Consider the following 26,587-nt stretch of genomic DNA (forward strand, 5'->3'; position numbering starts at 1 on the left):
AAAAGAAGAAGAAGAAGAAGAAGAAGAAATTAAAGATCAAAAGAAGAAAAAACACCAAATTCCAGTCTGCTGACCCCACTCATTTTCCTGGGCTCAGCAGGGTCCTGTCCCCATTCTGGGGGAAGAACACAGATGCTACAGACTGAGCGCTCCAGTCTCAGCTGATGATCCAGGAGTCCTTTAAAAAGTCTCAACTCAGGCTGGAGAGATAGCACAGCGGGTAGGGCGTTTGCCTTGCACGTGGCTCACCCGGGTTCGAGTCCCAGCATCCCTTATGGTTCCCTGAGCACCGCCAGGAGTAACTCCTGAGTGCAGAGCCAGGAGTAACCCCTGTGCATTGCCAGATGTGACCCAAAAAGCCAAAAGAAAAAAAAGTCTCAACTCACGTTTGGTTATCATGTTTGTACCTCATCAAACATGAGAATCTCTCAGTGTCTGTACTGGAAACCATAATGCACAAAAGGAAAGAGAGGGAGGAGAGAGAGAGAGAGAGAGAGAGAGAGAGAGAGAGAGAGAGAGAGAGAGAGAGAAAACGCCTGCCATAGAGCCATACAGGCAGGTTGGGGAGAAGGAATGGCAGGAGGGAAACTGGGTCATTGGTGGTGGGAAATGGGACACTGGTGGAGGGAATGGGCACTGGATCATTGTATGATTAAAATCCAATCATGAACAGTTTTGTAACTGTGTAGCACATGGTGACTCAATTAAAAAAAGTGAAATTAAAAATAAAAAGTCTCCACTCTGTTCTGAGGATGCATTAATAGATATTTACCTTGGCCAATACCCAGACACAGGTATACTATCTCCTGCTCCTGCAATGCAATCTCTAAAGAAAATGTGACTTTATCTGAATCTGAAACCACTGAGGACCTTCTCAAACCTATTTTGAAAACCCAAGACAGTCAAGAGGCTGACACCGAGGTAAAGGTCCAAGCCAGACAGCACACATGCACTTGCTCACCCACTCCCCTCTCAAATCCTGAGACAGATGTCCACTATTTCTGCATTAATAAAGCAATCTCACTGGGTGGACCTCAGGACAACAGCACATTTCAAGGAATAGTGGGCAGGGAATGGCTGGAGTTATTCACAGTGTTAGTAAAACAAAGGAGTGTAGAAAGAAAATGTATCACAGAGGGAAATCAAGGTGCGGAATCCAATGAACCCTGGTGCCCATTAAAGGAACTGTGCCAGCAAGTCTAAGAATACTTATAATCTGCCCCCCCAAAAAACCCCTCAGCTTTTTAAACATGCATTGACATAGGAATCATTACAAGTCAAGACTTTAGAAGGAACATTTACACTAATGCAAAGAGAAAAAGGTAGAATAAGGCGACGCTTTGCTATAAAATCCCTGTTGTGGCTGCTTGAGTTTGGAATCGTTTAGTTTCTCTCCCCCATTATCCAAGCTCTTTTGGGTGATCAATTTGATGCTGATGAAGATGCATGACCCACTCTTACCCATTAGACGGGAATTACAAGGCTCAAATTATGCCATTATTGCTGCCCGTGATACAGAGAGAAGATTCTAAAATTCTACAGCATCAGTCGGGGCCATTCCATTTCGAGAGCCCAGTTCATTCAGATTCATTTTGCGTCTCCATCGCGTCCCCTCCCAGCTCCTCCTCCCTGCACCCTTGCCTCCTCTGCAATCAACTTCCTGCCCTGCACGGGTTCTTTGTGGCAGATACAAAAAGAGACAAAAAAAGGAAAAGAGAGCAGAGCAAGAGAAACGTAGCAGGGATGAGCAGGGGAGTGTGCAGGGAATGTACATGAGAGAGCCCACTGCCCTGAGTCCAGCGACAGCCGTGAGAAGCCTCTCGCTGAACCCACGGGGGTGAGGTAAACCGAGGCTTAACATAACCAACGAGTCAGGCCTTTGTCATCTCCCCAACCATTCTGAATTTCTGATGCTGTATAGGTGAGAATGGAATGATTCCACTAGGACAATAAGCCTAATCCAGGGCCACTTCGGGTAATCCTGGAGGGACGGGTCACTGTAAGTGGAGGGCAGCCCCCAGGATAAAAATATTGCCACCAGGAAAACTACAGGATAGTTTCTATGCTGGCTAACATCACTTAACTGCTACTTAATGTGTATCATAAATCAAGTAAGGCACTGAAACAGGAAGTCAGAGCGCCTTTTCCTTGGCTAGTGTTAGAATGGGGATCGTCCAGGCTTCCTCTGCCTATGAGTACCAACGCACCATTGTGCCTGCTTGGTTCAACGATGCTCCTTGTTTGTTTTATGCCTCTGGAGACTCTCTCTTCCTGGCCAATAACTGATGTGTAGATGAACACATTATCCCCAAGATGGTTGTGTAAAGGAAGACAAGGAAAAGGGCTGAAGGCACCCTGCACAGGTGTTTACACACAGGGGTGTCAGGGAGATACAAAATGCAAAATTTACAAGGTAGCACAGCTTTTTTAAAAAGCAGCCAAGCAAGCACAGCGGGTAGGGCGTTTGCCTTGCGCGAGGCCGACCCGGGTTCGATTCCCAGCATCCCGTATGGTCCCCCGAGCACCGCCAGGAGCGATTCCTGAGTGCATGAGCCAGGAGTAATCCCTGTGCTCATGCAAAGTGCGACCCAAAAAGCAAAAACAAAAACAAAAACAAAAAAATAAATAAAAGCAGCCAGGGCAAAAATTAAAAATAAAAAAAAAGCAAAATAGGGAACAGTGCTTTTGAGTGTCAATCTTGTAAACACCTGGTCATGAGTTCAAATCTCTGGTTCCCACATGTGCCAAGCACAATTCTGGAGCTCTGCTGTGGTTGCTGGTGTTGCCACTGATACTAGCAGCAGTGCAGTGAGGCAGGTGTAAGCACCATAGGAAAGCTGGAAATCCCAGCAAGCACTAAGACTAAAGAGAGTGTGGGTAGGGCGGGAGTACAGCAGGTGGGGGTGTTTGCCTCGCACATGCCTTGCCAACCCGGTTTTGATCCTGGCACCCCATATGGTCCCCCGAGTCTGCCAGGGGTGATCCCCGAGTGCAGAGAGTGAAGAGCAGTCCCTAAGCATAGCCACAAAAGTATGGGTGCCTTAGCCAGGAAGTGCGCCCCTCCCTCCCTCCCCGCGAGCAAGTGAATGAGCACTGCAGGCCCCTGAGATGAGCACCACAGCCTGCACGCTTCACGAGCAACAGGCCTGGAGAGCGGACCTCCCTGGCTCAGAGCTCCCCGGGCACCGCAGCCACTGTGCGAGCAACAAGAAGACGGAAGGGCGGGAGACAGGGAGAAGGCAGAGAGCAGTGACTCAGGATGAGACACACAGACCGACGTACCACCATGGGAAGTTTCTGTGCAGCAAAGGGGCTATGCATGGAGTGAACCGGCAACCTGCAGGAGGAAGCAGCTCAGCTCAGTCTCTGAGCAGAAGGAAATATGCAGGATACACTGAGGGACTCCCACACCCAACAGTAAGCAAACAGCCCGGCTTCAGAACGAGCAAGGGCCTGAGGAAGAAAAGGGGATGGTTACTTCCCCCAAAGAAGACTGATGTGTGATGCACAGACGTTGTCACTGCACCCCGAGCTGCATGTCCCATCCTTCACAATAGCTACTCCTGAAAAAAGCCCCCAAACTAAGGTTTGATGAGGGTGGGGTACCCTGGCGACTGTTGACCAGAGGGTAAAACGGCACAGCTGTGATGAGAGACATTAGGACGCATCGTGACCCAGAATGGCATGGCTGAGCTCAACAAAGAAGGGAAACAAAACAGATATGAACCCCATGCTCAGGGCCATGTTAGCATTAATGGGTGGATAAATACACTGTCAAACAGACAAGTGATGGAATCCCCCAGAAGTCAGGAAATTCCCAGTGTGCACCATGAGTGACCCCTTTTGACTTTTGAAGCGCACGCAAGCCAGCCGCGAAAGGACAGATCTGCTCTCACTTCTGTCAAGGTGCCCAGAGTGGACCAGTTCACAGAAAAGGAAAGCAGCGTGCTGGCGGCCAGCCCTGGGCGAAGGGGAGACGCAGAGCCCAACAGTGAGCTCCCACATCCATGCAGAAACAATCCTGGGGATTGGCTGGAGAACAGTGGGAACATATTCTATCAGGGCTGTCCCCTTTTCTTTCTTTTAAGCAGAGAAGAAAGAACCTGTCAGTAAGAAGTGTAACTTGGATTTGGTGCAAAGCGCTCTGCAGTGATGGGCCCCCTGCTCACACTCCCATTCCCCCACCTCTTCCTTCCCTTCCCTCTTTGCTTTCTGGGGAAACCGCATAGATTAGTAAGGAAGAGAAACGCAAAGGAAATGATCTGGAGTTGCGGGAGCCTTCTGCCCGTTGGGCTCAGGGTGAGAGGCGGAAGGCGACAGAAGGGGGAACAGACACAGGAGCTGGGTGGGCTGGTTCAGGGGTGCCGCAGGCGGGCAGGCGCCGATGGTCAGAGTCACCCTGAATGAAACCAGGAGAGACGGAACGCGGCAGTCAGGGGAAAGGGCCCCGGCCAGAGACCCTGAGCGCAAAAGCAACCTCCTCCACTCACGTGGTGAGCACGGACGCGGTGAAGGGCAGTAAGAAGGGCCCGGGGCAGAGAGCACGTGTTGCGGGCTGCCTACAGCATCTGGTTCCTACTGCCCCTGAGTGTGTCCCAGACCCTCAGGCCCACTCGGAGCTTCCGCATCCTGGCACCACGAGTCCTGTGGCCTCTGAGTCTCCTGGCTACGAGGTTCCTCTTTATGTCACGGAGACTGTCCTCACCCAGGGAGACTCGCCGCTTCTGACATACTATGTCTTCTGACATAAATAATAATGGGGGCCCAGGAGGCGTGTCTGTGGGGCCTGTGGGAGCCTGCATGCCTCAGGGAGGCGTGTGTACCCCTCCAACCCCCCAATCTCCCAGAGATGCCTCCAACCCCTCCCCCTGTCTTTCTAATTTTCCTCTTTACACACGAGACTTCTCTGAACATTCCTACCGGGACGCAGAGCCTCATTCCTACGGGGCCAATGTTTTGTTCCCCTCCAAATCCCCACCTTCCTTCAGATGCAGCAGTGACCAGCTGCTGTGCAGTGACCGTGGGGCTTGCTGGCGGCAGCACAGCAGCTCCAGAGAGGGGCCTCACTCATGTCAGCCCCGATCCGGGGTCCAGGACGGTTGCCCTGACAGAAGGGCCTGGAATGGATGTGGACACCTGCCAAGTGCATTCGGACTCCTGCGCGCCTGGGCAAGAAGGCGTCTGCCGGCGTGCTGTCACTCTGAGCTTGAAGCCGGCTACGGGAAGCCACTCCTGACCCCAGCCAGCCCAGGGCTCCCTTTCACTGTTGCCAGAGTCGCACGAGAAGTTCCGAGCGAGCGTGGAAGTGTGGAGAGCCAGAAAGGGACAGCAACAAGCCCCTCCTCCCTACTCACCCACTTCTCGAATACACTAATTCGCCACTTTGCACTTGAGATGGTCCGCAGGTTACCAACTCCTGAGCACGACTTTGTATTTTCATTTTTTTAGTTTAAATAAATTTAAATGAATTAAAAAAGAAACTCCTGAAGGAGTCTCCAGCTGAGCTGGGAAGAACGAGAGGGCTCAAACTAAGCAGACAGCATGCAAGTCAACGGGTGGGAAGGCGCCCCGCAAGCAGCTGGCCACCAAGGCGGCCTGCAAGAGTGCGCCAGCCATGGGTGGCATGAAGAAGCCGCACCGCTACCGGCCTGACACCGTGGCGTTACTCGAGATCCGTCAGCTGCCATTCCAGCGGCAGGTGCGCGAGATCGCGTAGGACTTCAAGACCGACCTGCGCTCCCAGAGCTCAGCTGTCACGGCACTGCAGGAGGCATGCAAGGCCTACCTGGTGGGGCTCTTTGACGACACCAACCTCTGCGAATTCCCCACCAAGTGTGTCACCATCATGCCCCAGGACATCCAGCTGGCGTGCCGCATCCGCAGAGAGAGCATAAAGTTTACAATGCTAAAATCTCAGGGCTGGGACAAATGGAGATGCTATGGGCACCCACTCAAGTACCGTGACAGTGAATTTTTTAAAAAAAATCTCTGTGAAATAGATCCTTCAATTGTGGCATATAAAAAAATACACAGTAGAAGACTAATATCCAGGGCCAGGGAAAACAGGGCTAGCAGGACTGGGTAATGGTTGGAAACTACCCAACTGTCTGTGGGGTGGAGGGTAGGTAAGACAGAGAAGGGACCAGTATGATAGTAGTGATTGGAAATGATCACGCGGGACATGGACCGAGTGTTAAAAGCAGGCAAAGGGATACACGCAACAACTTTGAAGTATCTGACTTTGTATGTCGCCGTTCACATAAGCATCAATTCCCAATACTCATTATGTCTCTGCCGGAGAGAAGGAGCAGCGTGCACGTACTCTGAATCTGATTCATTATGACCTCAGTGGTTTTCTGAATTCTCTCCTGCGGAATCGGGTGTGAGGTCCAAGGCACATCTAAGGAAACTGTGGCCCAGCTGGACCTGCCTGTGTGAGCTCCGCACCCAGGCAGACTGGCTTCTGGCCCCCGAGCACTGCTGGATGTGCACCCCCACCCCCCCAAATAAGACAATTTTAATTTAAGAAGAAAAGTGAATTTTAAAATCAACAGGGAAAGGAAAGAAAATATTTTAAGATGTTTGAAAGACATTGCCATTAAATGCCATTTAAGTGTCTTCTAGATGCTGATAAATGGAACATTTTTGTGACCATGTCCTCTGTCACTCTGGGGGACAGAGGTGTCGCACAAGCAGAATTTAGGGCTCACCCCAGGTCTTGGAACCAAATGTGCTCTCCTAATTCCTCACTGTGGTCAAACAGCCCCTTCCAAAGAAGCCTTCAGTCCCTAAGGCTGAGGTAGGTGTCCCATTTTATGTCCCCATAATACCTGAGACTATTCCAGAACTTGTCCCAGAGCACCGCTTGCCTATTCGTGGATCTGATTGTTCTCCTGGACATAAGCTGCAAGGTCAAGACTGTGAACCTGCTGAGCACATAGGCTGGCGATCAATAAGCATTTGCTGGACTGAACTGAGATCGTGAGTATTTTTAAATGCACTGTATTATATAGTTATTTTACTGGTAATAACAGCAAACTTGGCACTTTTAAGAAAATTTCCAGATAAGAATAAAATCCAAGTTAATCAGAGAAAATAAAATTCATGGTGTTATGGGTAAATGATGTTTATCCAATCACAAACGAACAGTCCTGTGCAATTTCATTGCTAAGCAAAAACCACAAGTAATCAGAATCAGAGAGACAAAGCATACTGTGACTGCCAGGGCCGTGGGGAAGACGGGGTGGATTTATTATCCAGGGGGTTCAGTTTCAGACCTAGAAGGGGAGGAGCTACAGAGACCGATGACAGCGAGGGATGTGAATGAAACTACTGACCCTTAACTGTACGCTTGAAAAAAGGGTAAAGGGGCTGGGGCGATAGCACAGCGGGTAGGGCGTTTGCCTTGCACGCGGCCAACCCAGGTTCGATTCCCAGCATCCCATATGGTCCCCTGCCACCAGGAGTAATTCCTGAGTGCAGAGCCAGGAGTAACCCCTGTGCATTGCCGGGTGTGACCCAAAAAGCAAAAAAAGAAAGAAAAAAGGGTAAAGATGGCAAATTTGATACTATAGCCATTTTACCACAATGAAGAATAAAATGTCACATGCAAACAAATGCTGCATCAGCATATTTTCCACACGAAATTCCAACCTAAGTCGATCAGATTTGATTTGGGGTTTCAGCCACACCCGGGTGCTAGAGGGCTGCTCCTGGGTCTCTGCTTGGGCTACTTCCTGGGACGGAACCAGGGTCAGCTGCATGCAGAGAGCTAGTGCCTTGACCCCGGTGTTATCTTTCCAGTCCCCCAACCTATGTTAAATAATAAGTAGAGAAAATTATTAGAGAAAAAAGGAGAGATGTCAGAAGAAACAGCAACGAGGATTTATTTATTTATTTTGATGCCTCCACTTCCTTACGCTTACTCAATGCTAGGCACCATGCTAAATACTTCACATGGAGTAATTTATTCATTCCCAATGACTACAAGAGATCAGAGACAGAGTTGAGAGGAAGTCGCTTGCAAACAACCTCACAGAGAAAACGAAGCGTCCAAACAGTTAGGTCCCAAGTGCTCTGGTCGAAAGCCCACAATGACCCACAGTTTGGAATCAGAGGAATGAGAAGGCATCAAGACTTTCCCGAAGGGACACAAGCAAATAAACCAGTGATGCACGGAGCAGGGCTGAGGTGGCAGCCCATACGGAATGGCAGAGGCCCAGATCAGCTGAGATGCTGGAGGCAGACTGGCACATAAATAACAAGAAGGCACAAGCTGTGCGCCACCGAAGAGGCAGAGGCAGAAGAGAGTGTCAAGCAGAGTCTCACACCACCTAACAGTTCCTGGCAGCCGTGAGTAAGGACTGACTCAATGAAATAAAGTCAACCTGTAAAAATGTATCTTGACTCCAAGTGCTCCAGGAAATAAAACAGCAACAGACCCACTGTGCTTTCTTCTTGCCAAGGAGAGGACATTTAACGACTTTTGTCAGTCACTGGCTTTCACAGCACAATAAACAGGACACTGCCTTTTTCTTCAGGTTGGAATTCAAATAGCAATGCTACAGGTATCACACACGGAATGTTCTCCTGTCAAAGAGTCTAAGGCATCTCATGACGACACGGACTGTTAGCTGCCATGCAGTGGCCAGAAGAGAGACGAAACGGCCACCCAGACATTGCTGAGTTCTACTGGAAAAGCCAAGCCCCGAGCAGAGCTCCCTGCATCTTCCTGTTGTGTCTGATTCTCTCCAAACCTCGTATACATCCCCCCACGCTATCCTAAGAAAATACTTGCTAATGTGTTCATGCCAAGAACTGAAGGGATATGTCTCACTTCCAGAGGCTTAAAATAATTGCTACTTGCTTTGCTCCCCTGAAGAATCAAATTGGCACCTGCTATATTAAGACGTTGAGTAATTTTCATTTCACTGCACTCTTAGCGATTTCGATGTGAGTATATACTCTACCTGGTTCCAATGTCAAGCCAGCTGCCATGATCCTGGACCATGAAGAAAAAATGCTGTGAAAGAAAACAAAATATGGCTCCATCAAAAACAAAGGCTACTCAGACTATCTAAAAATAACACATTTAGGATTACACATTTTGGATTTCTGATTCCTTAAAACCACTGTCTGACTGCAATCACCAAGGTAAGCTCCTGACCAAAAATTTTAGTTGGACTAAAATGAGCAAAGGCCGAAATTAAGCCAGAAATAGCATCACCAATCAATCAAGTGAACACAAAACTGACATTTACAAATAACAAGAAATTTTAAGTCATATTTTTAACAAAGCCATTAAACAATTCCAAAGACCTCAGTGAAAAGAAGCTAATAGAACCCTTTCATAGAAAAAAATTCAAAAAAATGTTTTTTAAACTACTATGTGATAGGTCCGTGAACCTTACACTATGTGCTCATTACCATGTTAGATCTTGTGGATAACTGCTTTTTAGGAGGTATATGATCAAGCGAATGACTCAAAAGGTCACTCCTAAATATAGGAACTCAGGGAGTAGAGGAAGAAGCACAGACGTAGGGTCATAAGAGGAGGTTGTCTCGATAAAGACTTGACCCCAAAAAGAAAAGTCAGCTTCAGAAGGAAGGCGGGTGGGAGAGAGGATTGTTCCCCACACAGTGGGGAGCCGGGTATGCTTGGGAGGAGCAGAGAGGCAGAGAGAAAGACAGGCCTGTCCAGTGAGCCAACTGGACCCAGAAACAGCCTTTTATGCAAGTCAACTCCATACAAACCAATGCGAGATCTTGACTTTTATTTATCTGTCTGATCTATTTGCCGTGTTCTGAGGAAACTGAAAGCTGATTTGTTCTAACATTGTGCATGATCAATTTCCAAAATTCTTCTCTAAATCTAATGACAAAGAAATCTAGATGGGAAGTTGGGAAGTGGGGGGCCCTAGTCACCCCCAGCCTGGGATATAATGCGGGAAGGAATCACCTTCCCCAGAGGCCTGTTTCCAGTTGAGTTCTAGGCCCACTGGAAATCACGCTGCCTAGAAGCATCTTGTCACTGCTTTTGGCTGGGGGCACGGGGCTGCATGGTACCAATTCTACCTCCAAGGACCAGAGATTAAAGATCAGCCGTGGAAGGAGAGACAGCTGAACACTGGGCCCTGTGAGTCAGGCTGGAGGAACTCCTATGACGGCCACAGGTCAGTGCTGCCCCAGGAACGTGGCCCCGACTCCACAGAGAACAACTAACAGGTCTGCAAGGGGACCCACCCCACACTGCCCTCCGCCTCTTTTCCTGGGCTGACTTATTGTCACCCAGGTCCTCTCTCCGGAAGAAAGCATCACTGGTCATAGTCGTAGTCTGCGAGCCCTGGAGTCCATCTAGCAGATAAAAGATGAAGGGAGCTGTGAAGCCCCGGAACTGGCAGGTACAAACCAGGATCTTTGTGGGCTGGAGCGACAGTCTAGTGGGTAGGGTGTTTGCCTTGCATGTGGCTGACTTGGGTTCGATTCCCAGCATCCCATGTGGTCCCCCAAGTACCACCAGGAATAATTCCTGAGTGCAAAGCCAGGAGTAACCCCTGTGCATTGCCGGGTGTGGCCCCACTTAAAAAAGCCAAAAATACTCTCCAAAAAACAAACCAGGCTCTTTGTGATGAAACGCTGCATAAAGAGGCCTACCCACAAGCTCCACGCTCAGCAAGCCTGCTTCAGTGGTATCTCCCTGGTAATATTTTCTTACCTAAAAAGCTCTATTCCCATCCTCCTTCCCTCTTATTTCTTTTCTTTTCTTTTCCAATCTGAGAAAAGTTAAAAAGATAGAAAATGGTATTTTCCTGGGGCTGGAGAGAGAGCACCGCGGTTAGGGCGTTTGCCTTGCACGCAGCCGACCCGGGTTCGATACCCAGCATCCCATATGGTCCCCTGAGCACCGCCAGGAGTAACTCCTCAGTGCAGAGCCAGGAGTAACCCCTGTGCATCGCCAGGTGTGACCCAAAAAGCAAAAAAAAAAAAAAAAAAAAAAAGAAAGAAAATGGTATTTTCCTAAATCTAAAGTTAGCCTCTCATGTTAACTTTCGATGGATGATTCATTTCAGACATAATGTCCAATGAAAAAATGGGCATAAAATATAAGATGAAAAGACTTTTGACTTGAGGGAACTCTTACTGTAAATGTCTCATAAAAAAGCAATTTATAGATGTAAATTATGTCAGTACTTATAAATCAATATCTAAAGATTCCATATACACAAATGCATTCAGAGTTCTCTTGATTAAATTAAGTATTTGGTGTCTCCAGCTTATTGACACTGTACATCTGATATAAATAATGCCTTACCAAAGCCATAATGTCCGATATGACAAGAACCATGAGAAAAAGACTGGGAGGGGAAAAAAAAAAAGAAAAATCATATTATACAACAGATACCTTAAAATCAAAATGAGAATTATCAGAAAACATTCTACTAGCATTTTTGATTCAGAAAATATTACTTTTAACAAAAGCCCTTTCCACATTACCGCAGACTATAGGAATGAACTGAAATGAAACAGTGTTATTCAGTAATTTATTTAAGCGGTCTGAAAGGGACCTGAATTATGATTTTCATTAACATGTCTTGAAAGTAATTATAGATTTACATGTAATTGCAAGCAATAACATAGAGGGATCCCAAGTCCTACTAGCTCAGTTTTCCCAGGTGTAAGACCTGACAGAACTGTAGGCGCGGGGCTCAGAGGGAGTCCAAGGGCTAGAGCACATGGCTCACAAGCAGGAAACCCAGTTTTGATTTCTGATCAAGATCTCGGGACACTGCCCCACATACTCTCAAGGGTCAGGCTGTTTCCACTGTCACAGGGTCCCCAGAAACTCCAGGAGGGGGATACCTGTCCTCCAGAGCTCACTCTCTTGTCTGATCAATAAACCCTGGCAATCTATTCCCCATTTCTAGAATTTTGTCATTTCGAGCATGTTGCTTGGATGTGCAGCCTTTTAATACTGCTTTTGTTCACGCAACCTAACTCCCCTGAGATTCATCTAAGGTGCTGTGTGTATCAATAAACAGTTTGTTCCATTTTATTGCTGAATAAGTATTCTGCTGCATCGATGTACCATGCTCAGCTCAACTATTTCCAGCACTGGCTGAGATTGGGTTGTCTCCAAACTAAAATTATTATAAATAAAGGGGTTATAAACAACTACGTATGTTTCTTACCTTTTTTTTTTTCCAGTGAAGCAATATAGCTTTTATTGAATAAAACTTATTTAGGTTGATGTGAGGGAAAAGAAAAGACAAGAAATACCTATTCAAGAGAGACTATGGCTTCTCCAAAGTGGAAAAATCAAGTAAGCACAGGTACATAGAGACCGTGTATGTCCAAGGGAGATCATGGGCCTGAATTGCAAGCCCACCTCTGTATTTCTTTGTAAAAACAAATCTTCATTTCTCTAGACAGAAATCCAAGAATGCAATTGCTGAATCACACGACATACTTCATTTCAGAAGAACTTTTTCAGCGTTATATAGTTTTATTCTTATTAAGCAAAGTATGAAAGCAATTTCTTTACCCCATCACTAGCATTTGATTACCTCACTATTTTTCATTTTCATTATTCTGATGGTTATGTCAAGATACTTCGTAGTGATTTTAAGAGACATTTTCTTAACGGCTAATAGTGCTGACCATCTTTTTCATTCATTAGCTTCTTTGCCATCTGTATAGATTCAAGCTGGTATTTTGTCCATTTTCTAATTGTATTGCTGTATTATGCTGCTAACTTTTAAGTATTTCTTTATATTCTAGGTATTAGTCAGACAAGTACTGCGGGTATTTTTTCCCCCTGGTATGTAGCTTGTCTTCTGGGTCTCTTAGCAGGGATTCTGCAGGCTGTGCAGGGTTCTGATGAAGTCCAATTTGTCAATTTTTCCCTTTATGCATTATGCTCTCCCCAGAGCACAACTGACTCTCAGGAGTCTTTAGTGTGTTCATCACTTTTCTTTGAATGTGTCCCTAGATTCCCTTGTTTATTCATAAATTGTTCAAATAAGAAGCTTAAATGAAACACACTACTCAATATGCATGGTGATCAAATGACTGTGAAAGGAAAATGACATTATCACTCTCCTTGTTCTGGATGTGAATTCTATTAATAGCAGATTAGTTTTAGAGTCTTAAGATTATCTCTGGGATGTTTTGAAGCTTCTGAGGACCCAGATCCTGTAAGTTTGCCCCACGAATAGGGGCAAACTTTCATTTCTTTGTTTCAAGATAAACACTTGAAGAGGGACAACTGGATTTTTATTCAGTTGATAATAAATATTATGTCTTGCAATATCACATCCTGCCACCCACTAGGACTGTTTATCTACAACTGTCTCTTAACTGAACTCTTTATAATCTTGTTCTCCTAAAGATATGATCTATATGACAGGGTTATCTTTGACACCTTTCAGTGACTTTTTGTCACAACTAGAAAAACTCCAGACATACCAACTACAGTCTCAAAGAGTCTAGGGACCATATGATCTGGGTTCTGCTTATTTCTTCAGCTTGACTTCCTACAGCTCTTCTGCTTGCATATCCCATCACAGGCCAGGGTCCTTCAAATATACCGTGCACATCTCTACCTGATGCCTTTGTATGTCCCACATGTTTCTTTTCAATTTCAAAAGTGGCACTAATATTAATTTTACTAACATTGATTGACAACACTACCGAGCATCAGGCACATGGCTTTATACCCTTCCATGCAGATCTGAAGGGTTAGTGTGACTTTGTGGAGGAAATCTCAGTGGCTGGTCAAAAGAGAAGACTTTTCTCAGATCTCAACATTGGCACCTTTGTATAAACTTCCCATCTCTGAGAGGGAGCTCTGTCCCTTTGTTCAGTTTGTCACTGCACTCATCTCAGAACAGAACTACTCTACGACAATACACTCACACACACACACATATACTTGTGTGCATGCATATACTAATGCACACACACACACACACACACACACATACACTCTGATGAGTTTTCTACTTCTCATGCCATGTATTCCCAGCTTTTATTTAAACTTTAATTAAAATCCCTTTTAGGAAAATGCATTCACTAACAATGTAAAAATTAGATAGATTTTACCAGTTTGCAACAATAATGAGATATTGACAAGGTGTAAATACTTCCCATGTTAAATTCATATAAAAATCCTGCAAAAAATATTACTAAATTTAACTAGAAATAGGATTTAGTACTATTTTTAAACAATAGTGGAAAGCTGTTTTTAAAATTTTAGCATATGCATAATAACATGCTAAACACAGTCCTAGCTTAAACTCATCAGGATGAGCATGCAAATTTATGTTAAAAATATTCTTTCAGTATCAAATATGCCAATTTGATTCAAAAATAACAAAGCTACTAAGAAACTTCACATTTACCTCAAGTGTCTTTCAGAGAAGGCTTATCACTTCTGTGCTTATCAGGTAATTTTATTGGCTTACAGAAGCAAATAAAGAGTTGACAGCTTGTCTTTATGCTTACTTAAGGCTGAGTGCTTGGGAAATCCCTTAGATCTCAGGAAAAGGGGCTCAGGGACGCAGTTCAGTGGTGGAGTGCCTATCTGGCACTTGTAAAGTCACCTCTTCAAACCTGGGAGCTGCCCACGTCGGTGAGAGCGATCCTTGGGGCTGAATGTGATCAAAGGCATCACAAGGGTGACTTCCAGGGTACTGCAAAGAAGTGTGTGAGCACCACCAAGAGTACCAACACTTGCAACAACAAAGGGAAGGGGAAGAACGAGACTCAGAATACTTCCCCAATCCATCTGTCAAATGTATAAAAATCCAAAATGGAGAGCCGACATCAACTTTTGGCATTTAAAACAGTGAATTTGAAGGTCTAGAAGCTAAGTAATTGCAACACATTTTCTTATATAAACAAAGGGGAAAAATAATAACAACCCCCTGTTGTATTTTTTTTTTCTGCTTTTGGTCTGTGGGCTCTACCCAGGGGTTACTTCCAGCTCTGTGCTCAGGGGTCACTCTCAGTGGTGCTCTGGAGACCTCATGTGGTACTAGGGATCAAACTTGGGCCTCCTGCAGGCAAAGCCTCCACTCAGCCCCTGTCCTCCTTTTCTTGTAGTTCTAACTACAACAAGCAAGTCATTAACTACAATAATCGAATGTTTCTGCTTTATTGGTTCTATGGAGGCTCTTCACTAGCTTGAGTAACATTCTAATAATATTTTATTGCTGAGAAAGCAATCTGTCTATTAGAGACTAATCTGCTAATTTCCTCTAATGACAACTAAAATCTGACTAAAAAGATAAAGTATTTTTTCACATTTACAATCTCTGTCACAGCATATTAATAAAAATCACAAGCGATAAACTCAAATGTTTACTCTCATTTCCTAAAATTGGATGAGTCCAATGCTCTTTAAGCAGTCACCTTACCTTTTTGATGGTAAATGGGAAGTTAACTGAACTGCTTCAAAAGCACACATCACAAGAATAAAGGGGATTATAATCTGCACACAAGAAAAAAAAAAGATGCCTCAGTATCTTTTCAGAAAAACTCTGTAATAAGTGCTATATCTGTTTATGGAGATAACTTAATTTCTCAAGTATCTTATATATTTTTTTCGCAAAATATATAGAAAATAGTGATATCGATGACACAGAATAAAACTGATTTAAATTCTGTACCTATAGCATAAACACTTAACAAAAGGAAGTATCAACATACTTCTAAATAAAAGCTAATACATAATTTTGTCCCGTTTGGTCATTATAGTAATTAATAGGCATGTTCAAATGATTACCAAAATGTTCAAATGGTTATCATGAAAGATCATGTTACTACAAAAACATGATTTCACTGTTTTGCCCCTGCTTCTGGATTCATTTTTCTGTTCCCCACCTCAGGCACTCCTGGGGTGCTGGGCAGTGGGGGCGGGGAGAGGCTCTTGTGTGCCGGGAGCAACCCTGGGCCCCACCAAAGCACACACTCCAATGCTTGGAGCCACTTCCTCTCCACCTCGCCTTTATCTTAAAACTAATTTATTCCTGATAATAACATTCACATATATTGCAAAAATATTTTTTAAGGAATGTAATAAAATTTATATCGATTTGAAATTCATTGACTCATTAAATCTGAAAGAGGCAATATTAGCAGACAGTAGATATTTGATGTGAAACATGGCAGATGGAATAGGACAATGACTGTAAGCAAGAGGGGGACGAACAGGGACCACAGTCCGCTGGACACACTAAACGTCTGGATGGCTGAGAATTCGCTCATAGCTTGGTTCCTCAGCTCCCAGCTGGTGCTGGTATGTTACTGAAGATAAGCCATCACCGACGTGTTGAATGGATCAGTCAATTTTGGGAGCATGGATTAAGAGAAAAGGTGACACACGGGAGTCTGGAGGGTAAAGGAACACAGTTCGGGAAACTGATCGTGAGGCACTTTTGATCTGCTGTGCACACCCTCGTAGGCTTGAGCCTCCACTGATAGGACTAAGCACAGGGTCTCCACTCTTCTGAAGTTAAATGAACTTCAGAATAGAGCAGAAGGATTAGTGTATTTTGGAGTCAAGGCTGGAAGGTCCTACCCCCCCATTCAGCAGTATCCGAAGAGTCAACTCATGCCACCTGACACTATGACTTAGTAATCTGCAAGTTACATAACGTTACATGGAATTAATCGGTGTCTTAATAGAACAAGGCGCCTCACCTTCCAAAGCATTAAGGCTCCCATGACGAAAGGGCTAAACATCGTCAAAAAGCAGTAGACAGAGGAGACTTCAAAGCTGACGACCAGACAGAAAGAGAAAGAATTTCAGAATTCATATTGCAACATTAAAGAAGTACCTTGCCTTTGTTCCAGTACCATGCTGTTTTTATTATTACTGCTTTGTACTAGAGTTTCAAGTTAGGGAGGTTGATTCCTCCCATTTTCTTTTTCCCAAGGATTGCTTTAGCTATTCGTGGGGGCTTATTGTTCCATATAAATTTCAGGAATGTTTGCTCCATTTCTTTGAAGAATGTCATGGGTATTGTAATAGGAATCACACTGAATTTGTACAGTGCTTTGGGAAGTATTGCCATTTTGACAATGTTAATTCTCCCCATCTGTGGAGGGATGGGTGTTTGATCATTGTACAATTGAAACCCAAGCACAAAAAACTGTAAGTCTACAACTGTACCTCATGGTGTTTCACTAACAAAAATTTTTTAAAAAAATGTAAATGATGGAGAATGGGCACTGGTGGAGGGATGGGTACTGGATCATTGTATAACTGAAACCCAAGCACAAAAATTTGTACGTCTACAACTGTACCTCATGAGGTTTCACTAATAAAAATTAAAAAAAAAAAAAGAAGTACCTTGCTAAGCAGGACAGTTAAGCCAATTTTTTGAAATCTACTCCTACAACAACACAAGCAAGCTTTGTACCAAGGAATATTATGAAGTAACTGAAAGGACTGTGCTAGATCTGTATGTGCTGATACACATCTATCTCCGATCTCTGTCCCTCATAAAGCAAAGTGCAGAATAATATCCAGATGTGTCTATTTTTATTGCATATAGGCTGTTAAAATTTTAAATCACCTGTTAATAGATGCTATGTTCCCAGTTCCAAAAAATGCTGTCACTATGAAGAAAACCTAAGGAGAGTTAAGGAAATTCCCAGGGCTGTGAGAATTCATACAACTTTCTTTTCATTTAGGACAGACATGCCTATTATCGTGAAGGTAATTGGCTTCTCTTCTCATGCATCTAATTATTAATTGCTGCAAATGAGAGCCCCATCAATCTCCTTGTGAATACGTTTCCAAGAACCAGACGGCAGCAGCAGAATACTGAGAACCGTGGGACCTGGAAACCATCCACACTCGCCGTTGGAAACCCTGGGAAAGGAACTATTCTCCCTCATCATTAACCTGTGAAGGCTGGACTGTCGTATCTCTAGTTGGGCACCATATTTTTTTTTCCAAAGGAGAGCATGGAATGGGTACAGGTCATAGACATTTTCAGCTGAAACAGTATTCCTGTTCTTCTAAGTTCAGATACGCCTGCTGGTGCCAACTGCGTATGAAACCTGTTCTAGGTTCTTCTGAAGCCTCAGAAGATTCCGGTTTCTAAAAGAATCCAAAAAGGAATGAGAGGAGGAAAAAATGTTAAGCGTTTGGGCATTTCTCAAGCTTATATTTGTATCAGTGCAATAACAGCACTGTAGCACTGTCCTCCCGTTGTTCATCGATTTGCTCAAGTGGGCACCAGTAACGTCTCACAACAAATTGTGAGACTTGTTGTTACTATTTTTGGCATATTGAATACGTTAAGGGTAGCTTGCTAGGCTTTGCCGTGAGGGCAAGATACTTTCGGTAGCTTGTCGGGCTCTCCAAGAGAGGAGGAGGAATTGAACCCAGGTCAGCTGCATACGAGGCAAACGTGCTATCGCTCCAGCCCGACTGAAACATAATTATGAAACTTTGTTAGTCTGTAACTGTATCTCACGTTATAAAAAAGAATAACAAGAACTTCTCCACATGAAAGAAAAAAAGAAAGAAAGGAGGCAAATAGCCATATGCAGGATGATCAAAGAGTTCCAAGCAAAATAAACCCAAATAAATGCAAAACCAGGTAACACTGCAATTAAAATAGCAAAATGACAGAATAGAATGCTTACAGCAACAAGAAAAGAAAATGTGGGGCTGGAGCTCTAGTACAGCGGGTAGGGTTTTGCTTTGCACGCGGCCAACCTGGGTTCGATTCTGAGCATCCCATATGGTCCCCTGAGCATCGCCAGGAGTAATTCCTGAGTAGTGCAGTAATGAAAAGTAGATATTAATCTTTCTGGTATCTCAAAATTACTACCAGTAAAGCACTTAGTGCTTGACCCATTGAAAGGGCTTGATGTTAGCTATTCTATTATTATAAAGACATAAAATTTGCAAGTAAACACTGAAGAAAAAGCAGGTGTTGTGCCAAGTTTCGGGGAATATGTGGCAATTCACTAGAGACTTAATGTATTCACAGATCTACTCATTCTACTGATCAATACCCAACATTTATTATCTCATATGTGTTAGAAGCAGGCAATGCATTAAGAGTATAAATATGAATAAAATAAATCTTGAGTGCTCATATGGCAACTAAAATTATGATAATAAGTAGAAGTACATAAGAAGTACTTAAGGAAACTGGGAAATAAATGATGTAGTTAAGACATAAAAAATAGGGATGAGAAAAGCTTAAGATTTCATTACAAGATACAGGAAAAGACGAAGCAATACAGAAGAATGCCATATTAATAAAATGCCTTGAAATTTAGTGTGGAGACAATGAAGGCTTGAATTTTGGTGTGGAGACATGGCAGCAATTATGTCACTTTAAGTGAGTGACATAATCGAGAAATCCCAGGGACACATACTAGGATCAGAGAGACAGGTAACTGCAATCAGGAAGTGTAATCAGGAAGCTGTTTAAGTGGTTGGAGGTAGGAGCAGAGTAAGCGTGAGATGGTGCAGAGGGAATGAAGGGAGAATGCAGGGGGGACTTCAGACCGGGCCAAGAGTTAGTGACGAGAGACCGAGCAGCCGTTCAATGAGACGAGACCTGCTCAGGTGACCTGGAGAGGAGTGGGAAGCTGTTAACTGGGGACACACGGCTGGGAGCATCCAGCAGGAGACTGGACACCGGATCCCTGAGGTTAGGCGGGAGGGCCACACTGGTGAAGGAGATCTCAGAATTGTTCTCTCTGCTAAACTCTCAGAATACCCTACAGTGTACCGAGAGCTCAGCTTTAGCACAAACACTGGACTCTGGGTTTGCTTATGTTTTTTTATCTTTAAAAAAAACCTCTTATAGTCTAAAGCAGCACGCATGTGTTTGGTTTTAACATACTTGCTTGTATTCTCTTATGTACATTCTCCATCCCTCTCGGAGAGCCCGGCAAGCTACTGAGAGTGTCCTGCCTGCATGGCAGAGTCTGGCAAGCTCCCCGTGGCATATTCAACAGGCCAAAAACACTAACAATAACGGGTCTCATTCCCCTGAGCCTGAAAGAGCCTCCAATTCGGCAGCATTGGGAAAGATGACTACAGAGAGGCTGCTAAAACCTCAGGGCAGGGACAAATGGAGACGTTACTGGCATCCACTCAAGCAAATCGATGAACAATGGGATGACAGTGATAGTGATACAGTGATCTTTTAAAAAAATATATGCTTGTTGTTACAAAATATACTTTTCTATGGTTTCAACATGCTTTCAAGTATGAAGTATGAGAAGTCTCTGATTGAGAGTTGGCCGAGTATTGGTTAAATGAGCTTCGGTGCATCATACAATACTAAGTGATGGGCAGAAATGCCTTCAACATGTTCTCATTCCACCACATGGGAGCTTGCAGCTCCGGAAGACAGAAGTTTCCAAAGGATACCAGAAAAAAGGCCCTCCGGAGGTCATCCAGATAGAGCTGCCGGTGCCGAGTGACGTCAGGGTTAGAGGCAAACTGGATACTGTTGACCTGTGGACGGTTAAGAAATACGTGAACGCACTGTGGTGGTTTGCTTGCTTCATCCTCAAAGGCAGACTTAGTCTAGAATACAAAAGTGACGGAGAGATCATATCCCACCACCCCCAACAAATGAGTATTTTTCTATCACTTAATCACACCTTCATAAAAGCTTCCAAAAGGTAAAATATGTAGCTGACATACTGATTAAAGTTGTAGCACTGCCATTAAGTGTATTAAAAGTGAGAATTGTTTTTTTTTTTCCTTTAGGACATAAGAGCTTCACTTTTAAATCCCTATGTAATTCTTCCTTTCCTTTTCCTTCTCTTTGCAAACTATATCTTCATATTGTACTGCAACACATTAGAGGAAGCATAAAATAACAACAACAATAGTTATGTCTGTTATTTATTGTTATTAGGCAATTTGTAAATATGCATGTGTAATGTTTATACCTACACTTTACACTGAAATTGATATTGGCTTTTAATAAATAAGAAATCTGGGACACAGGTTATGGTATATTTCAGTCACTTTAGATATTGAAAACTACAGTTACAAATAAATGAACCATTGTATACATAAACCTTCTACATAAAGTTCTAATTCTTGGACAAGACATTCAAATCCCTTGATAATCTTACGTAATCCTTTGAATTACTGTTACTTGTTTCTTGGCATCTCATACTATGCTCATTTCTCAGACCAAGTTTAAAATTCTTCCCTTTTCTAAAAACTAATTTCTAAGGATGTCATTATCTTTTCAGATACATGTATTTTATGTTATTAGAAAGCATGACAAAATGAAGCATCTGTTTCTTTATTCTGCTAATTTTATTTGTAGAAAGATTATTTTCTCTCTCTTTAAAAAAATCAAAACATTCTTATATTTGGTAAGATAAAAAGTTATTCGATTTTTTTTTGGTCACACCCAGAGACGCTCAAAGGTTACCCATGGTTGGGCACTCAGGAACTACTCCGGGCGGTGCTTGGGGGGCCATATGGGATGCCAGAGATTGAACTCAGGTTGGCTGCATGCAAGGTTAAACGCCCTACCCGCTGTACTATCACTCTGGCCCAAAAGTTACTCAATTCCTATGGAACAAATGCACTCTTTCTTCCTCTGCTCTCCATACTCTGTAAGTTTTTTTTTCCCCACAAATTCTTAGGATGCTCTAAAGAGAAAGACTGATCTGTTGTCTGTTTTAAAATATGCTAAGAATATGGGCTGGAGAGATAGTACAGCAGCTAGCATGCTTGCCTTGCACCTGGCCAAGTTGGATTCTGATTCTCAGCACCCTATAAGGTCCTACAAGCCCGCCAGGAGTAACCCCTGAGCACTGCTAGGTGTAAGTCAAAAATAAAATTAAAATAGAGTAAAACAATAACACAATCATTGTCTTTTGGGGTGGGGATGGTTTGGGCCACACCAGAGGTGCTCAGCTGGCGGTTAGTCCTGGCTCTATGACTCTCTAGCAATGCTTGGGGGACCACAGGTGTCAAGATCAAAACCGTGGTCAGCTGCACACCAGGCAAACACCATACCCCTTCAACACACTCTCTGGCCCCTCATTTTTTAGTATGTATCTAATATTAAAATGTTTAGTATTAAGAAAAGACCATCTACATAAGTCTGATCAAAACTTTTTTTTTTTGGCTATACCCAATGATGCTTAGGACGTACTCCTGGCTTTGTGCTCAGGGATCACTCCTGGTGGGCTCAGGGGACATATGTGGTGCCAGGTATTGATCTTGGGTTGCCACATGCAAGGCAAGAGCCTTGGCTACTTTACCATCTCTCTATCATATCGGTGTTTCTTATACCATTCAGAAATCCTCAAATATATCTGGAAACAAAGCCCAACCTGTGGAAAATTTTAAATTTGTGTGTATAAGGAAAGATTTCCTTACAAGTGAATTATTTCTAGTTTAATCATTAATATGTAAACAATGCAATATTTTAAGCAGAAAGGTTTGTCATGAAATAGCATTGCAACTTCCTGATAGAACATAGCATACATTCTCAAGTAAACGCAACAATGACTTTTGCCAAGCTACCTTCTGTTTATAGGAGAGACCAGATTGTTGAAAGGTTGCGTGTTCCATGTGTATCCAGACAAACATCAAACATGACAACACTAATGGAAAGAGAGCTTCATACCTAGGAGGGCAGGGGTACAGTACAAAGTAGAAATGAAAAGAAAAAAAATTGAAAAATAAATTGCAAGTTGACAATAAGAGGTTTTTCTTAGAATTAAAACAATCTTGAAAATATTTATAAATCATAATAACATAAATTTCTGAGAGTTTCTAGAAAAAAATTAGGAAATGAATGTTTAAATATCAACTCCAACACTATCTTTTTTTTTTTTTTTGCTTTTTGGGTGAGGCTGGAGCGATAGCACAGTGGATAGGGTATTTGCCTTGCATGCGGCCAATATGGCCAACCCAAGTTTGATTCCTCTGCCCCTTAGAGAGCCCGGCAAGCTACCGAGAGTATCTCGCCCGCACAGCAGAGCCTGGCAAGCTACCCGTGACGTATTTGATATGCCAAACGCAGTAACAATAATTCTCATGATGGAGATGTTACTGGACCCGCTCGAGCAAATCGATGAACAACGGGAGGACAGTGCTACAGTGCTACAGTGCTTTTTGGGTCACACCTGGCGATGCACAGGGTTTACTTCTAGCTCATGGACTCAGGGATCACTCCTGGCGGTGCTCAGGGGACCATATGGGATGCTGGGAATCGAACCTGGGTTGGCCGCGTGCAAGGCAAGCGCTCTTTCCTCTGTGCTATGGCTCCAGCCCCCTCCAACACTATCTTTTTTTAAAAAAAAATACTAAACCTTGAGATCAGTAGATTTTTAAAATAGTAAGAGTAAAATTCATTAGTAAAGAATAAATAGTTGAGAGTAAGACTTATAAGAAACTACAGATACACATACAAAAACTTAAGATTATCTGTGGTGTACAGAATACTGGATGAGGAAATGTGTTATAGTAAAAGGAGGATGCCTAGATCACCCTTGACCCCAGGGTTTATAGAGAGGAGGAGGACACAAGGAAAATAATCAAGGGGGTGAGGGAGAGATGAGATCAGAAAGTGAGCAGGGATCAGGACTTCAGTTCGACTGGTCAGGGTGAGAGGCAAAGCCAGACGTCCAAAACACAGACTCAACAAGACTGAAAAACATGAGCTCGACACAGCAACCACTGGAACTCCGTAATGTGCTTGTCAAGCTGGCAGATAGGAATGGGGTGGGGGCGGCTGGGGAGCGAATATGGGAACACTGGTGGAGGGACAGGCATGGAAATATTATACGCCTAGAATTCAGCTATCGATAACTTTGATAGCTGTAAGACAGGCAATTTCTGAGTTAAAATTATTAATATAGATAAAAGAGCAATAGAATTATCCCAATTTATTTTTAAAAATTACACAGTAAATGATTATAAATCTCTCAAAATGAAAAACATTGATAAATTCACAAAACATATTTATGATTTTACTGATAAATGAAAACACTGGGGAGATACTGTACCCATTTGTCCTGCTGACCTGTATTTTTAAAAGATGTCAACAAGAATTGGAAGAAAAAAGAAAAGGACTTTCACATTTCCACATAGGAGCAAATACTTCTTGGAAGGCAATCTAATATGATGCACCAATAGTTTAAAAAATCTTAACATACCATAATTCCGTGATGTCTTTGACAAATTTGCTCTGAGATACTTAATCAGATATGCAGGGTAAGTCCCTTAGGAAGACGTCCTCATAACACCGATTATGGAGGGGAACCAGGGAACACCAGACAAATCTAACGACAGGGGGTCAAGAAGTCATGGCACAGCTCCAGGCTGAGGTGGGACGTAGTCAACAGAACACAAATGGAGGAGAAAAGCTTTCTCACGAGGGAACACTGTGACAGAAGTCGCCGCTAGTTTGGAAGAAATGTTCCAGGTAAGTCCTCCCCATCTGGTCTAGATACTGAACACACATGTTCGTCACATGCTAACTCATACCCGTGAGCCCTGTGTGTCTCTCGTCACACAGCAGGCCCAGACTCCAGTGTCTGCCGAGCAGGTTACTTATGAAACAAAAGCAAACAAATCCAAGCAGAAAGCCTTTACCTCTCTTTAATTCTTTCAACTATTAAATCCTATTCCAAGTTGCACTATTTCCTAAAAATGAAAAAAAAAAAAAACAAAGGAAACCAAGTCCTTAAAATGCCATGTTAGACTCTAAAAGTGAAATACCCAAGAGTGGGCAGCAAGGAAACAAGTTTGAGGATGCTCGTACAGATCACTTCGTACAGAGGACGTAGGATGGCCAAGAAGACAGGAAACAGCACTAGCGAAACACGGCAGCACGTCAGACCCAGGTGCAGCATTTGAGAACTATGAAAAGAGCACTTGATATTCCAATTTGAAAATTAAAATAAAAGCGGCAGGAGAAATAGGACAGTGGGTAAGACACTTGCCTGGCACTCACCTGGTTTAGGTCTGATCCCCAGAACCATAAATGGCCCCATAAGTCTTGCCAGGAATAACCCCTGAGCACAGAGCCAGTAAGCCCTGAGCACTGCTGAGAGTGACCACCACCACCACCAACAAAAACAGAAAAAAGAAATAAAATAACTGGCCAGAGAGATAGTACCAAGATTAAGCACCTGCTTTGCATGTGGTCGACCTGGGTTTGATCCCCAGCACCATACATGGTCCCTGAGCCCCGCCAGGAGTGATCCCTGAGCACAGAGCAAGGAGTCAGCCCTAAGTACCACTGGAATGGCCCCAAAATAAAAAGAAATGAAACAGAATTAAAAAATAAGAATAACACATATTGTGAAGAACGTATTAAAAATAAGCTCTATCACATTGTTAGTGATATTATAAACTGACACTGTTCTTAAGACAAAGGTATTTTTAAAAAGTTTATACTCAATGGATCACCATCCTACACTGCACTTCAGAAGTAAACAAAGGAAATAATCCAAACTCTGTAGAGTCTCATGCATAAAAACAACTTAAAATACAATTTATAGTAATAAAAAGTACTTTTTTTTTTTAAAAAAAAAGAGGAATGGCACAAGTAAGCCAAGGTAAACTCACATAATAAAACACTGAATATTTATTTAAAATAAATGATGATTAGGAAACTTATGAGTCATCAGGGGAAATGATGGTAAGTAGAAAAAAAATACAAAACAGTACAGGGACTATGATTAATACTATGATAAATACAGTAGTGGTCAGAATGGAACATCAACATGAAGGTTTATCCTATTTCCAAAATGTAATTATGCTATTTTTACAATGATTAAAAACATAACATTTGAAAAACAAAGATTTAGAATGCCTGCATCCTACATGCTCTTTAAAAAGGAGGTGCATACTGAGTAAAACAGGTCTCCACAGTTTTTAAAATACTTGCAGATATATATGCAGAATTTTTTTCCTAGAATATAAAAAAATTCCACAGCTGCACAAATAGAGCTACTGATTTATTTTAAGACTATGTTTAGAAACTATAAACTATAATCACTTTCTTTTGAAAAATATAGAGGAATAAATCTGATAGAGACCATCTTCCTATGGGATTTTATTTCTTAGGACAATCAATATCTTATAATAAATATGCATAACTGAATTAATAAACTGAAATACCAACAAAATGTCACCACAAGTTCCCAGTGTACATGATAAAACCTTACTAAATCAAATCTGTTAGTTTGGTCTCTGTGCTAATTGAAGTAGGCTGGAAAGGCATTTAGTTTTGTATTACAGTTTGCAAAGTTAAGGGATAATATAAACAAAATTTCAGAAGTAAATGTTTAACAACTTAAAACTATTTTCAAGTAACTCCTATTTGCATAACAATAATTAAATGCTGATTAAAACGGGATCTATCTTCTTTATTCATTAAATCAAAGATACATTGTTAGAATTTAGGATACTACTATGTTCTTTCCATGATAATAAAACTTCTTTTAAATATCCTATAATTGTTTATTCACTGAGTTGTTATAAAACTCTGGGTTGTCAAAAATATGATGTGAAACAATAATCGGTAGACTATGTTCTTTTGATCTGATTCAATAC

At 42.9% G+C, this 26,587-nt stretch overlaps 1 protein-coding gene across 1 annotated transcript in view; it reads right to left on the reverse strand.

Moving 5' to 3' along the window:
- The window catches only part of PIGN (phosphatidylinositol glycan anchor biosynthesis class N), a 121,359-nt gene that overhangs the window by 9,256 nt on the left and 85,516 nt on the right, over window positions 1-26,587 (reverse strand). The window contains exons 23-29 of the mRNA XM_056106954.1: window positions 22,544-22,646; window positions 20,411-20,497; window positions 17,580-17,635; window positions 16,702-16,777; window positions 15,417-15,490; window positions 11,312-11,354; window positions 8,970-9,022 (exon numbers count right to left, since the gene is read on the reverse strand). Of these exons, the coding sequence (XP_055962929.1) occupies window positions 8,970-9,022; window positions 11,312-11,354; window positions 15,417-15,490; window positions 16,702-16,777; window positions 17,580-17,635; window positions 20,411-20,497; window positions 22,544-22,646 (492 nt within the window). The remainder of the gene's footprint in view (window positions 1-8,969; window positions 9,023-11,311; window positions 11,355-15,416; window positions 15,491-16,701; window positions 16,778-17,579; window positions 17,636-20,410; window positions 20,498-22,543; window positions 22,647-26,587) is intronic.

This window comes from Sorex fumeus, unplaced genomic scaffold (assembly GCF_029834395.1).
Source record: "Sorex fumeus unplaced genomic scaffold, SorFum_2.1 ptg000151l, whole genome shotgun sequence".
NCBI classification, from domain to species: Eukaryota; Metazoa; Chordata; class Mammalia; order Eulipotyphla; family Soricidae; genus Sorex; species Sorex fumeus.